A 14040-nucleotide genomic window follows, 5' to 3' on the forward strand; every position below is an offset into this window, starting at 1 on the left:
AGCCGCAAGAACGGCCTTGCATGGTTCGACCGCCGGTCCATCTAATCCAGCATCCTGTTTAGTGCAGTGGCCAACCTGGAGGATCAACAAAAGCTTACCGTGCTGTTGCTTGGCGGCATTGCTATTCAGAGGTTTACATATGGATGTGGAAATTCCCCCTTAGCCACCATGACTAGTAGCCATGGATGGACTTAGGGTGTGATCACACTGGTGGCTTGGTGCAATTTGGCGCCGCCTCTAATTGTGCCGGTTTAAAATGTTGTGGGGCATATCATCCAGACAGCACACCTTGCTGTGGGCTACCCTTGCAGCCACCCCCTGGCAAGCATCCACATTACTGCAGTGCCTCAGCCTCAGAGCATACTGCCGTTGTTTTTTAAAAATGCAAGTGTGCGCAAATGTGCTCATGCGCATATAAGCAAAAACTAAAAAAAGAAACCATCTCAGTGGCGGAAACATCTGCTGGTTCAGACCGGCAATCCGTTTTGCGTGCGCTGCCCCATGTTCAGACATCTGGCCATGTGCAATGAATGTGCAGGGAAGCAAAAACAACACTTGTGATGTGGTGCCTTTTTAACAGGCATGACGGGGTGAGTATGCCTTGGGAATGCCTGACCGATGTGGCTGTGTGACTGCGCTCATTTAATCTGGAGGGGAGGGATGGCTATGTTGGGTCAAACTGCTTGTGTGATCACACCCTTATTCTCCATAAATCTAATACCCCTTTAGAACCATCTATGCTGGTGGCCATCACTACGCCTACTAGTAATGAATTCCAGAATTTAATCTGTGAATAAAGTGTGTTTGTCTATCCTGAATCTGTTGCCCAACAGCTTCATTGGGTACCTCCCCCAGCAGTTCTAGTATTATGTACTACCTTTTATTAAGAACAACCAAAACCGCAAAACATTGTGCTAGCTTTCAAGAACTTGTCATTAGGCTGGATGTTAAAAGGGGAAGGAAAGCTATGTAATATCTTTTATTAAGATTGACCAGAGTAACAAACACATTGCACAGGATTCTGAATTATCCAGAACTCTGAATTATCCAGAACTCATTATCAAGCTGAATGTGAAAAACAGGAAGGGGTGGTGGTGAGTCATGCAGTACCCTTTATTAAAGCCAACTCAGAGCTGTTCATTTGGCTAGATGTATATAAAAAAATGGGGAGGGGAAGAGACAAGCTTTTGGTTTTACATTTTTCTGTGGACCAACCTGACTATGGTAACTCACAAGTACAGACTGCTGAATTCAACAGAGCTGGTTAATAAGTGTGTTTAGATTCACAAAATTGAGCAAACTCCGGAGGATGGTGGCAGACAGGAGGGCCTGGCATGATGTGGTACATGGGGTCACGAAGAGTCTGACTCAACTGTGCAACTGAACAACATCAAGACACCCCCCCTCCCAGGTTTCTTTCAGTGAGTTTAAACTAGAGTAATTATGCAAAGGACAGTACTGTTAGTGGCAAAGAGCAGCGGTTTCTATTCTTACTGCATCCAGGATGAAACTTCATCTTGCCCATATTTTGAGAATGAGTCCAGGAGTAGGTTTTTAGTGGTACTATCTCTTGGACTGATTGATCAATGGAAAGCAATTATTGATTTGGTTACTACTGTTTTATTTGCAGATTCTATGGTGCCTTCCACACAGTACTTCATGGCATGTACAAAGTTCCTTGCTTCTGAAGAACAAGTGCAGTGTTTCAAATGTGTTACAGTCAAGTTGCCTATAAGCACAAACCCAAGTGCCCTTCCTTTGTAAAAAGAATGTTCTCTATATTTTGATGTGGGTGTCTCATTAAATCCTTTTCGTCAGCCATTTTTAATAGTTTTTAAAAAGGGAATTCACTAATGCTGAAACAGGAAGAAGCATAATTCTACAGAGTTAGTTATCACCTCTGTTTCTGTATTACGTTGTTGTTTTAGCTAATTAAGTTATACTTTTAACCCTTCTGTTAAAAATTGACTTGAACTTTAAAAGGAGGGTGCCCTGAGAGATTCCCACAATTATAGTTATCCCTGACCTACTGGAGTGCTGTCCAGTTTAATGAAAACGGCTGTGGCTCAGTGGCAGAGTGACTGCTTGGCATATAGAAGGTCCCTTGTTCAATCCCTGGCATCTCCAGTTGAAAGGACCAGGCAGTAGGTGATGTGGAAGACCTTTGCCTGAGACCATGGGGAGCCACTGCCAGTCTAAGACAATACTGACTTTGATGGACCGATGGTCTGATTCAGTATAAGGCAGCTTCATGTGCTGATTCCACAGAAAGCTTTAAAAATGTTTGTGAGGGTGGAAAATATTAGATAGATTCATGGAGGATAGGTCTTATCAGTGGCTACCAGCCATGGTGACTAAAGGGAACCTCCCATGTTCAGAGGCAGTAAACCTCTGAATCCCTATACCAGGAGACAACATCAGGAGAAGGACTCCGCTTCTGTGCCCTGTTGTTGGTCCTCCAGATAAACTGGTTAGCCACCGTGTGAGACAGGATCATGGACTAGATGGACCACTGGTCTGATCCTGCAGGGCTCTTCTTATGTTCTTATGACACACTAGCCCAAATGCAGTACACCAGCCATGCGTTGTACCCATCTGGTAATTCACTTGCATTTATAGTCCCAGAAAGGAGATTGCTATAACCTCAGGAGGACTGCTATATATTAACGATGGGTTCCATTTGGCTTGATGAGTCACACTGGCCGCCTTGATTGGATGAGAGTTACCAAATTATTATGCATGGCTTAATTAGCCATTGTTATTACAGAGGCCAGTACTAAACATTGGGGTTCACACCTGGGAAAGTAAAGGTGTTGTTCACTTAATTGATGTTATATTGCTCATATAAGCAGACAACTCATGAACAGTTATTTGGGTAAATATGGTGACATAGGATATTTGAAATGGTTCTCACATCCACTGCTCAAGCATGCAAGTGCTTCACAGCGGTGTACCATACACAGAATATCACAAAATGTGGTTTCCCAACAGTGCCACTGAAAGAAATATTTAGCAGCAGGGCTTCAGAAGAAGCAGAATTACACAACCCATTACTAGTTTCTAGCCTTATGCAGAGGTTACTTCTGGGTGCAGTGAATGTGTATCAGAAGAAGTGGAACCATACCTATTTGCCCTGTCAACATGCACACTTGCCATTAACATCTGCACTGAGCCTGCCTTTTGCAAGGTCTCTAGTTGTGCATTACTAACTTGTGGAACTTGCTGGCACAGGATGTAGTGATGACCACTAGCATAGATGGCTTAAAAGGGTTTGGACAAATTCATGGAAAAAGTTTCCTCAATGGTAGTTAAATGGAGCTTTCATGTTTAGAGGCATTATAGCTCTAAATGCCTGTGTGTGGGGGGGGGGCAGCAGAGGAAGACTTTTTCTTTGCTGTTCCTTGGGGCATCTGGTTGGCCACTGTGGAAAACAGGATGCTGAACTAGGTGATAATTGGTGTGTGGATAGAGTGTCTGTATGCGCAGTTAGTATTCATGCATGCTTTTTGCAGACATGCTAAATGTGGGGTGGGGCTGGTCAGGGGCGGTGGGCATTTGTTGGATAAAGCAAATAAATTGATCTCATTTATGCCTGTTTATAATTATTCTTGAACATATAATGTTACGTGTTTCCATTCTGACCTTTAAAATCTTGGCTTGTACCTCTGTATTGTTCCTACTGTCTAAGCAAAAATAAATTTATTTTCTACTTGCAGTGCAGAAGTGGTTACTCAACTGGTTTTTCAACGTCATTGTTAATCCTTCTAATCCTTTTTTTCTGCCATTTAAATCCTTCTAATCCTTTTTTCTACCATTTCAAAATGTTTTCAACTTTGCCCTTGACAAGGAAGTTATCAGAAGAAGGCATGGGATTGCCCAGGCAAGGCCAATCTTGAAAGCTAAGCAGGGCCGACCCTGGCAAGTACTTGGAAGGGAGACCACCGAGGAATACCAGGTCTGGGACAAGGATGCAGGCAACCCCACTGGGGTTGCCAGAAGTCAACAATGACTTCCAGGAATACACACATACACACAAAATACATCACTAAAAACCATATCGGAACAAAACCCTCCCACTGCATAAAAGCAGTTTGTGCTGATTCATCTGGAGTGGTATGTTATTAGGTAATAATGTAGATGAATAAATACGGAAATGGCTGGTCACAGCACAGAAGACAGACTTCTACCTTTTATATAGTATAGACTGTGGCTGTACAGACATTTAGGAATACTTTCTTCAACTTCAGTTCTGTGAACTTTAATTATGTATTTGTATTATTTTAAATGTCTCCACTGTGTTTTATTACCTATATTTATTTAATTTAATTAATTAATTCAATTTATATCCCGCCCTCCCTGCCAAGCCGGCTCAGGGCGGCTTACATTAAAAAGTTAAAATACATTAAAACACAAATAATAGACATCATAAAATCATAACAAGTAAAGTGCATAGTGATCCCAGTAGGCCATGGTGGAATGGTGACAAAGCAGTATAACCGGAGTCAGTGTCCAGTATATCACAGGCTACTGGTGATGGCATAGAGGGCCTTACCACAGTTCAGTTGTTGTTGGAAGTGGCTCCTAATCACAGGCCTGGTGGAAGAGCTCCATTTTGCAGGCCCTGCGGAACTGTAAAAGGTCCCACAGAGCCCTAATGTCTTCCGGGAACTCATTCCACCAGTATGGAGCCACCACTGAGAAGGCCCTGGCCCTGGTAGAGGCTAGTCTGGAATCTTTCGGTCCAGGGAGGGCCAAGCAATTTTGAGACCCCGACCTCAGCGCTCTCTGGGGAACATATGGGGAAAGGCAGTCCATCAGGTAAGCAGGCCCCAGACCATATAGGGCTTTGAAAGTTAAAACCAGCACCTTGAAGTGAATCCAGTATGCTTTTGGCAGCCAGTGCAATGCCTACAGCACAGGCTGGATATCTTTCCGCACAGGAAGACCCATCAGTAGCTGCAGCTTCTGGATTTGTGAAAAGGGCAGCCCCATGTAGAGAGCATTACAGTAGTCCAGTCTTGAGGTGACCATTGCGTGGATCACTGTTGCCAGATCATTGCGTTCGAGGAAGCCTAATCAGCCGAAGATGGTAAAAGGCTGCCTTGTCAGTGGCTGCTACCTGGGCCTCCACTGTTAAGGAGGCATCCAGGAGCACTCCCAAACTCCTAACCTTTGGCACTGGCACCAACGGCACCCCATTGAAGGCCGGTAGTGGGATCCCTGCCCCCGGTCTGCTCCGACTCAGGCACAGGACTTCCATTTTCATCGGATTCAATTTCATTTGGCTCAGTCTAATCCTACCAGCCACGGCTATTAGCCATAAGCTATAGATAGGAACTCTCAGTCTGGGGTGAGTGATGCTCTGATGTTCTTATGGCTTGTAAAACCCAGTCCAGATCTTCCGGGGGAGAGTTGGACTGACTGCCCAACAACAGATATAAGCAAACAAACTGATTCAGTCTGGTTTCTGGACTAAGTTCAGCTTGATGGAAGCAGGGTAGTACAGATAAAACATTGAATAAATTGGTACCAAAGTAACAACCTTTTTAAGGAAAGCTTGTTGGTAAGTTTTATTTGCGAGTGCAACTTTGCTGACAGAAGAGGGACCTTTGACTCTCAAAAGCTTCCCCCCCCCAATCTTATTGGTCTGTAAGGTGCTACTAGACTCAAATCTAGCTTTTCTAACAGCTTCCTATAGAAAGCAATCACATGTTCCAATAAAGGTCTTGTTCTATGACTCTCAGGGACCCTTACCACTACTGAAACAACGAAACGTGTTTGCAGGATAATAGCTTTACATTCCCCTTCACTGAAAACAGTCCTTGACAATGCAGACCTAACCAGGCCATTCTTCAGGCAGGTAAACACACAACCTGCCCCATTAGCATTCCCTACTTAGACCCTGAGTTTCAGTTTCCTGCATCTATCAAGAAATGGTACAGAATTTTAGTATTTAAATGGCTCATCCAAGCTGGCATTTTAGGTCTAGTCCCTCTGCGACCCTGACAGAAGAAGGTTCTGCAGTGGCTGTGAAGAATGCTAATGCAATCTTAGGATGCATTAACAGAAGCATTGTGTCCAGATCACAGGAGGTGGTAGTTCCACTCTATTCTGCTATGGTCAGGCCTCACCTGGAGTACTGTGTCCAGTTTTGGGCACCACGTTTTAGGAAGGATGTTGACAAGCTCGAGCGTGTCCAGAAGAGGGCAACCAGGATGGTGAGAGGGTTGGAATCCAAGTCTTATGAGGAAAGGCTGAAAGAGTTGGGTATGTTTAGCCTGGGAAAGAGAAGGCTTAGAGGGGACATGATTGCAGTCTTCAAGTATTTGAGGGGCTGTCATGTAGAAGATGGAGCAGATCTATTCTCTCTCGCTCCTGATTGCAGGACTAGATCTAACGGATGGAAATTACAAGGGAGTAGTTACCGGCTAAGTATCAGGAAAAACTGTAAAAACTTCCTAACTGTAAGAGTGGTTGAGTAGTGGAACAGTTTGCTTCGGGAGGTGGTGGATGCTCCTTCGCTGGACATTTTCAAGCGAAGGCTGGACGACCATCTTTTGGGTATGTTGTAGGGCTATCTTTCAGCTACGCTCCTGCGGAGTGCGGGGGTTGGACTAGATGACCTGCAAGGTCCCTTCCAACTCTTAACATTCTATGATTCTATTCAGCCAGGATTGTTCCATTGTCTTGCTGGAACTCTGATACCATGTTTACACACTATAGGGTCAGACAAGTATGAACCTTTCCTCCATCCCTCTTTAACATCTGGCCCAGCCATGCTGCCTTCTCCCTCCTTTCTCCAGCCTTCCTCTCTGAAAGTGGCTTCCCTCACCCACATTCCACTTGCTTTCCTCCTTTCACATCATGCTGGGAAGAACGTCAGTGCCTGTATCTTGCTCTAGAACAGGGGTGGCCGAACTTGCTTAACATAAGAGCCACAAAGAAGAAACATCAGATGTCTGAGGGCCACAAGACATGAACAAATATTACACACATGTTTTTATTGGAAGATATGTCAATTTGCTTTTTATTAACATTAACATTAAATAAGACTGCTAGAAATAAAAACAAAAAGGGGTAAAAACAGATATTGATAATGATATTTAAAGAGACAAATGCTTTCTCCAAGCCGGCCGTGCTTTGAGAACGCATTTAAAGTTGCTTTCTTTTTCTGCTTCCTCCCCCCCCCACATCAAGCCTATCCAGGGAGGGGAGCACTGGCTGGGGAAAGGAAGACCGATGGGCAGGGGTCATTTCCTGCAGGAGCGCACAGGAGCGGAGCTCCGGCAGTAAAGAGCCCAGGGGGTGGGCACATGCAACAAGCCCCACCCCCTGCTCCCAGCAGCCCTCAGTCAGAGCAAGAAGAAGCCAGGTAGGCCTTCCCACGGCCCCCAGGTCCAAAACAGTCCAGTGGCACCTTTAAGACCACGTTTTATTCAGGTACAAGCTCTCCCTCCTCTGTGAGGACAGATGTGCACGTCCCCCCCCCAATAGCTAGCTATCCAAAACAGTCCAGTGGAGCCTGAGCAGGGGGTGTTGCCTTCTGACACACTTCAGGTGATGTCAGGGGGTGTGGCATATGCAAACGATTTATGCTAATGAGTTATGCTAATGAGCTCCTGCACCTCTTTTTCTACGAAATGACCCCTGCCGGTGGGGAAGCATGCTTTCCCTTCACTTCCCCAGCTGACCTGCTGGGAGCCACACAGGATGTGTGAAAGAGCCGCATGTGGCTCCCGAACCACAGTTAGGTCACCCCCACTCTAGAGCAAAGTTTGAATCCAGTGGCACCTTGAAGACCAACAAAGTTTAATTCTGGGTATAAGCTTTCGTGTACATGAACACTTCATCAGAATTAAACTTTGTGAGTCTTAAAGGTGCCACTGGACTCAAACTTTGTTCCGTTGCTTCAGACCAACACGGCTACCCACTGGAATGTATCTTGCTCTGTGCCTTCTAACCTGCAACAGGGCTTTAGAAGCTTTAGCTTTATTAAATCCAGTTTTCTTTCTGATCATTCCTCCCTTGTCTACTTATTCTTCACAACAGCACCCTTTTAGGGGTAGAACAGGGTGAGAGACTGTGATGGGACCAAGGTCACCTGGCAGGCTTCCATGGTTGAGTGAGGGATTTAAACCTGGTGGTCCCAGGTCATAGTCCTACACTCTAACACACACCAGCCCTCATCTCCTCTTATTTCTTCTCCCTAGGGTTGCCAAGTTGTTGCAGTTGCCACAGTGGGGGACTCCCGGGCGGCGACTGGAGCGCGCGCGTCACCCGGAAGTGACGTTAGGACGCCGGGCACGCTGGGGGTGGGGCCACGCCCATTGGAGGGGAAACCATAGAGTTTTCCCTCTGATGGTCGTGGCCCCGCCCCCAGTGTGTTCGGCGTCTCAACGTCACTTCCTGGTGACGCGCATGTCGGGGCGGGGTTCCCCCCGGGGCCCGATCCGCCCACGGCGGGGAACGGGCCTCTGCGGCGGAGATTTCCCCGCCCCCCGGGGGGACTTGGCAGCCCTACTTCTCCCTTTCCCTCTCTCTTTTCTAGCAGTGTGTGGTTTGTGTGTGGTTTGGTGTGGAGGAGAGGGAAATCTCCCCCATGCTTTGTTAGTAGGGGGCTGCAGTCACTGCTAAAAGAACATAACAGTGACCAAGTGGAAGTCTTCCAGCCCTCCCAAGATGACTCAGTCGTTTTGGAATGCTTTCCTCATTGGATGAGATTAGGGTTCCCAACAGCCTGGAGGGAAAAAAAAGTCCTATCCCTTTGATATCAGATGTCATTTACCAGGTGATGTCTGTCCTATGAAAAGCTTCAGCTGCTCATTTCAACAGATTAGACCTCTATTAAAGGGCCAGGGTATTATTTTTCTCCAGGCTGTAGATGAGAAAAGAAAATTTACATTCCATGCTAAGGATGGAAAAGCAATCAGCCCACCCCAGGGTTTGATACTGAGGACTTCAGTCTGCTCACTGATGTCTGCAGACTTTCCTTGGGTTATATTCCTTGTGGACTGCTCAGTTATTTTTGACAACTTTCAGGGGCCTCTCTCCCCTTTCTTCTCTGTCACTTCTATTACAATGCTAATGAAGTGCAGTGTTTTAAACACAATCAGTCCCCAGCCCAGTAAGGTTTTCCCACTACCCAAAGGATTGCTGTTCAATCCCTGGGCCACAGATCTCAGAATATACCTACTCATCTCAATACAATTTTCCTGTTTCACCAGAAAAATGAACACAAAAACGGGGAAGGTTGTTTTGTTTTTTGGCATCACTTATAATTACTTGGGTTTCACTGAATTTCCTTAGCATTTGTTTATTTAATCTTTCTTCTTACCTCAGAAGGTCCCTAAGACTTAATTTTCCATGTTTAAACTTGAGTTTCCACCATTAATATGAACCTTTCCAGAGTGTTACGGGAACTGTGATCTAAAAATACTTTTGAACATTTTTGTTTATGGCCTTCCAACATGCTCATTTGAACTGCTTGCCATCACAAAACTTTCCTAAGGTCTGATATTCCCTGTTGTAGCTTGGAATCTGCCCTCCTCCGGGGGGAGATGGTGGTAGAAACAGCACTTCTCAGACCACTTCTCAGGAACTGTGATTTCAGAAGTGCACAGCAACTTTTAAGCATGCTGACTTCATTGTTGTCCTAGTTCTGCCTTCATGCCCATCCCTCAAGGACTCTGATCTCATTTATATATCATAAGAGCAGATAGACGATTGTTCAGTATGTGCTGAGGTGCAGTAGAATCGGAACGGACAAACATTCTAAGGAAAGCAAAGATTTATAATTACAGAAATAATGGAAATGTTATCTGCTGGAAAAAGAGACTTAAGCCAAAGCAGCGAAATGGAACTGGTGAATTTACAAACAGATGAAATTGTTAAGAGGAGTACTCTTCAGAAGTATAAGATACTCTGTGCAGTAAGTATTGTTATTTCCTTTTTAAAAAAGAGTTTTAATTGTAACTGCATTGCAGTATCTGTTCAAATTCCATTGCATTTAACAGAATAAACGTATTAATTAAATCCTTTTAGCATCTAGAAATTTTCTGGCAGAGACCGAAAGGTATTTAGAATACTGCTTAAACAAAGCCATGCCTATTCTTAATGTTCTTGTCTTATATACCGCTAAAGAAAAGATAGGAAACTTGAAACTTCAAAGGCTGGGGGGGGGGGAAACTCCCATTAACTTGAAGCAATATATATACTTCTGCTTGTAGGCAGGGCAGCATACCTTGTTTGCTTGTGTTTTAAAACAAAATGAAGACTTCTATTACTAGCATGTGCTATTTTCATTCATAACCAGGGGTCATTTCGTAGAAAAAGAGGTGCAGGAGCTCATTAGCATAACTTATTTGCATAACTTATTTACATATGCCACACCCCCTGACATCACTGGAAGTGTGTCAAAAGGCAACACCCACCACTCAGGCTCCACTGGACTGTTTTGGATTGCTATATATGGGGGGGGGGGAAACGCGCAGATCTGCCCTCACAGAGGAGGGAGAGCTTGTACCTGATGGCAAGCTGGGGGGCGGTGGCTCTGCAATTTACCTGGCTGCTTCTTGCTCCTCGTGGCCCGACTGAGGGCTGCTGGGAGCAGGGGGCGGGGCTTGTTGCATGTGCCCGCTCCCTGGGCTCCTTACTGCTGGAGCTCCGCTCCCGTGCATTCCCGCAGGAAATCACCCCTGTTCATAACCCTTGTAACATAGTCGCTCATGGTGGGTTTGTTAGTGGATGAGTTCCTCTCCTCTAAGGTTTGCATTCTGGCTTAAACAGAGTATGTAGGACCAGAAGGATGGCAACTAAAAAAAAAAAAGACAGGGTCAGCAGTGATTAATGTTCTAATTGCTGTACACACTATCTTATGTGTGTGATATGCAGATAACATAACTATTTATGAGGTGAAATCCAGGAATCAACCATGCAGTTTGAGGCTATGTGCATAATTATTCTATATGTACAGGTCTAATTTGAATGTTAAGGCCAGGCGGATGTTGGGAAGCAAGCAGGCATGCTGAGTGGTCAGAAAGGTATATAGAGAGCAATGACGGTGAAAAGTGTACAGTTGATACGCCACAGTTGATACAGTGAGTGAGCTCCATGCACCATGCACATCTTCTAGTCAGGTTATGGATCATTCAGCCTGCTCAGCCTAGAGGAAGTTGACAGGTTGCTCCTAACTGTACGCCCTACCACTTGCTCCCTTGATCTGTGCCCTTCATGGCTAATTAAAGCTGGCCATGTGGGGTTTCAAGATGTCCTACGGGAGATTGTCAACAAGTCCCTCTTGGAAGGGCGGTTCCCTGGAGCACTTAAGGAAGCAGTGGTTCGCCCTCTCTTGAAAAAGCCATCCTTGGACCCGACTGAATTGGCAAACTATCAGCCAGTCTCCAACTTGCCCTATTTGGGCAAGATAATAGAGATGCCTATGACCATACAGTTACAGGGCTTCTTGGATGACACTTCCACCTTAGATTCCCTTCCAGTCTGGCTCTCGCCCGGGACGTGGGACAGAGACGGCACTGGTGGCCCTCACAGATGACCTCAGGAGACGTCTGTTGTTGTGTTCTAGGGTTTATTCCTATGCTGTTTGAATTGCCCTCTAGTATCCTAGTTCTCTCATTCTATTGGCTGTCTAATACAGACCACCCATTGGTCCTGAAGCCACCTAAGGTAACCACTGCTTAGGTCCAGTCAGACCTTGTGTATATAGTTACATTGTATATAGTTTACTGTTGAAATCATATAAGTTAAGTGTTGCTCTGTGCAGATCAGATCAGAGCTGAACAATGTCTTGAATAAAAGCCTTATTATGGTTTATCGTCTCCTGCCTGTCAGTACTTTAAACTGGCGGTGAAGATGGGATTCCAGGCCTGACCGAACGGGAGATCACTCTCTGCCTGCCCAGACTGAAATAACTAAGGGCGCCTAGAGCTAAATCACTACGGGCATGGCATTCAAGGGCCATATCGAACCGTTTGACCCCAAGGTTGGGAACTGGGAATCCTACCTCGACTGTTTTGAATGCTTCCTCATAGCAAACAGTATTGAAGGAGACGATGTCTGCCGTGCCACTTTTCTAAGTACCTGCGGCCAGGCTGTATTCAACATTGCTCGGGACTTAGTAGCTCCATCCAAGGTACTGGAAACACCTCTCAGCATCATAATGACACGGCTCAGCGACTATTTCATGTCAAAGATGTCTGCTGCCATACATCAATGTGTTTTCCACCAATGGAACCAGAAAGAGGGCAAGTCTGTCACAGAGTACGTCACCGCACTGAGAAGGGCTGCTCAAGACTGTCAGTTCCCAAATTTAAAATCAGTCCTGCTGGATTGTCTGCTCTGCGGCATCAGAGATGACAGCATCAGGTGAGTGCTTCTTTTACAAAAAGAACTCACTTATGAATTGGCACTCGAAGACGCGCTGCAAGTGGAGGCCGCCAATATTTATCTTCGCGAACTGCGACTGGGCGCTCACACGTCATGCCACACCGATGCTGTTCACCACGGCGATACTGCTGACTCCTCTGTTTTTCAAGATGACCAATCAGAATTGTCTGATGACAGAGTCCACAGAACGGGAGCCAACCAGAAGCCACGCCATTCTCAAAAAAGCCCGCAAAGGGGAGTATGTGCTGGTTGCAGTAGTGCGCATGCTCGCAGAGACTGTCAATTCCGCGACACCATCTGCTGTGCTTGTGGAAAAATGGGCCACCTTGCCAAAGTCTGCCGCTCATCACAAGGTCCTTCCACACCTAAAGTAGTCCGTCGTCCAGCAAGGGTTTCCGGAAAATCTCGCCAGTCCTGTTTCCTGTCTTTGCGGTCGTTCAATCGCAGGCTGCAATACAATAACAAAGCAAGTGCCTCAGAAGACTACACCAATCGCCTGTACATTCATCATGGTCTTCGCACTTGCCCCAAGATAAAGGTGACTGTTTTCCTCAAAGATCGTGCTTGCCAGATGGAGATCGACTCCGGCTCTGCACTGTCAATCGTCTCGTGGAACACTTTCCAACAAGTATGTCCCTGGTTCCCTGCACACCGTCTCCAGAAGTACAGCCTACAACTTTTCGATTTCCAGAGAAACTGAGTTCCTGTCGTCAGCATCATCCCCATCCAGGTCACGTAACTTGCTCGTTGTTGAAGGTCGCTGTATGAGCCTTATTGGTCTGGATTGGTTCACCGCACTCGGTATTGACATTATCAGCGTCAACCACACCAGTTACAAAGATCCACCTGTCTCCCTCACCTTGAATCCTGTCGTCCAACCCATACGCCTCAAGCCATGGCGATGCCCCATCACTCTCAAGCCGCGTATCGACGAGTAGATCGATAAGCTGCTGGCTCAAGGTATCTTGGAGCCCATCCCCAATGCTGAGTGAGAAACTCCGATCATCACTCCAATCAAACCTGATGGTTCGATCCACTTGTGCGCGGATTACAAGTGGACCCTCAACAAGGCCCTGCAGCTGCATGCATACCCGGTGCCTGTGGTAAGCCATCTTTTAGTGTCCATCTCCGGGGGCCAGGTGTTCGCCAAAATCGATTTAGCTCAGGCATACCAACAACGCCCTGTTGATGCAGTCACGGCCGAAGCTCAGACAATCGTGACACACCATGGTGCCTTCAAGTTGAACCGTTTACAATTCGGGGTAAGCGTTGCCCCTGGAATTTTCCAGGAACTAATGGAGTGCCTCCTGAAAGACTTACCCGGCGGCGTCCCTTATTTGATGATGTGTTGATAGCAGGGGCCTCTGACCTAGAACTGACTGCTCGTGTGCAGGAGGTCCTCTGCCGGCTGCAGGAGGTCAGTCTGCGGGTGAAAAAAGAGAAATGCGAGTTTTTCATCTCCACAGTCTAGTTGTTGGGGTTCCTCCTGGACAAAGATGGCATCCATCCTGCCCCGGACAAAGTTGCCGCAATCTGCAAGCTGCTCCCTCCGAAATTGAAGAAAGAGCTGCAGTCCTTTTTAGGACTCCTTAACTTCTATCACACTTTTCTGCCAAACAAAGCAGCTACAGCTGAACC

The 14040-nt window shown here is 46.1% G+C and overlaps 1 protein-coding gene across 1 annotated transcript in view; it reads left to right on the forward strand.

The window, feature by feature from the left end:
* The first annotated feature begins 9853 nt into the window (after positions 1–9853).
* ENPP3 (ectonucleotide pyrophosphatase/phosphodiesterase 3) overlaps positions 9854–14040 on the forward strand; it is a 97023-nt gene continuing 92836 nt past the window's right edge. Inside the window, exon 1 of the mRNA XM_015421253.1 lies at positions 9854–9928. Coding sequence (XP_015276739.1) covers positions 9854–9928 — 75 coding nt within the window. The remainder of the gene's footprint in view (positions 9929–14040) is intronic.

Source organism: Gekko japonicus, unplaced genomic scaffold (assembly GCF_001447785.1).
Source record: "Gekko japonicus isolate JY-2015 unplaced genomic scaffold, Gekko_japonicus_V1.1 scaffold407, whole genome shotgun sequence".
Lineage (NCBI taxonomy): Eukaryota > Metazoa > Chordata > Lepidosauria > Squamata > Gekkonidae > Gekko > Gekko japonicus.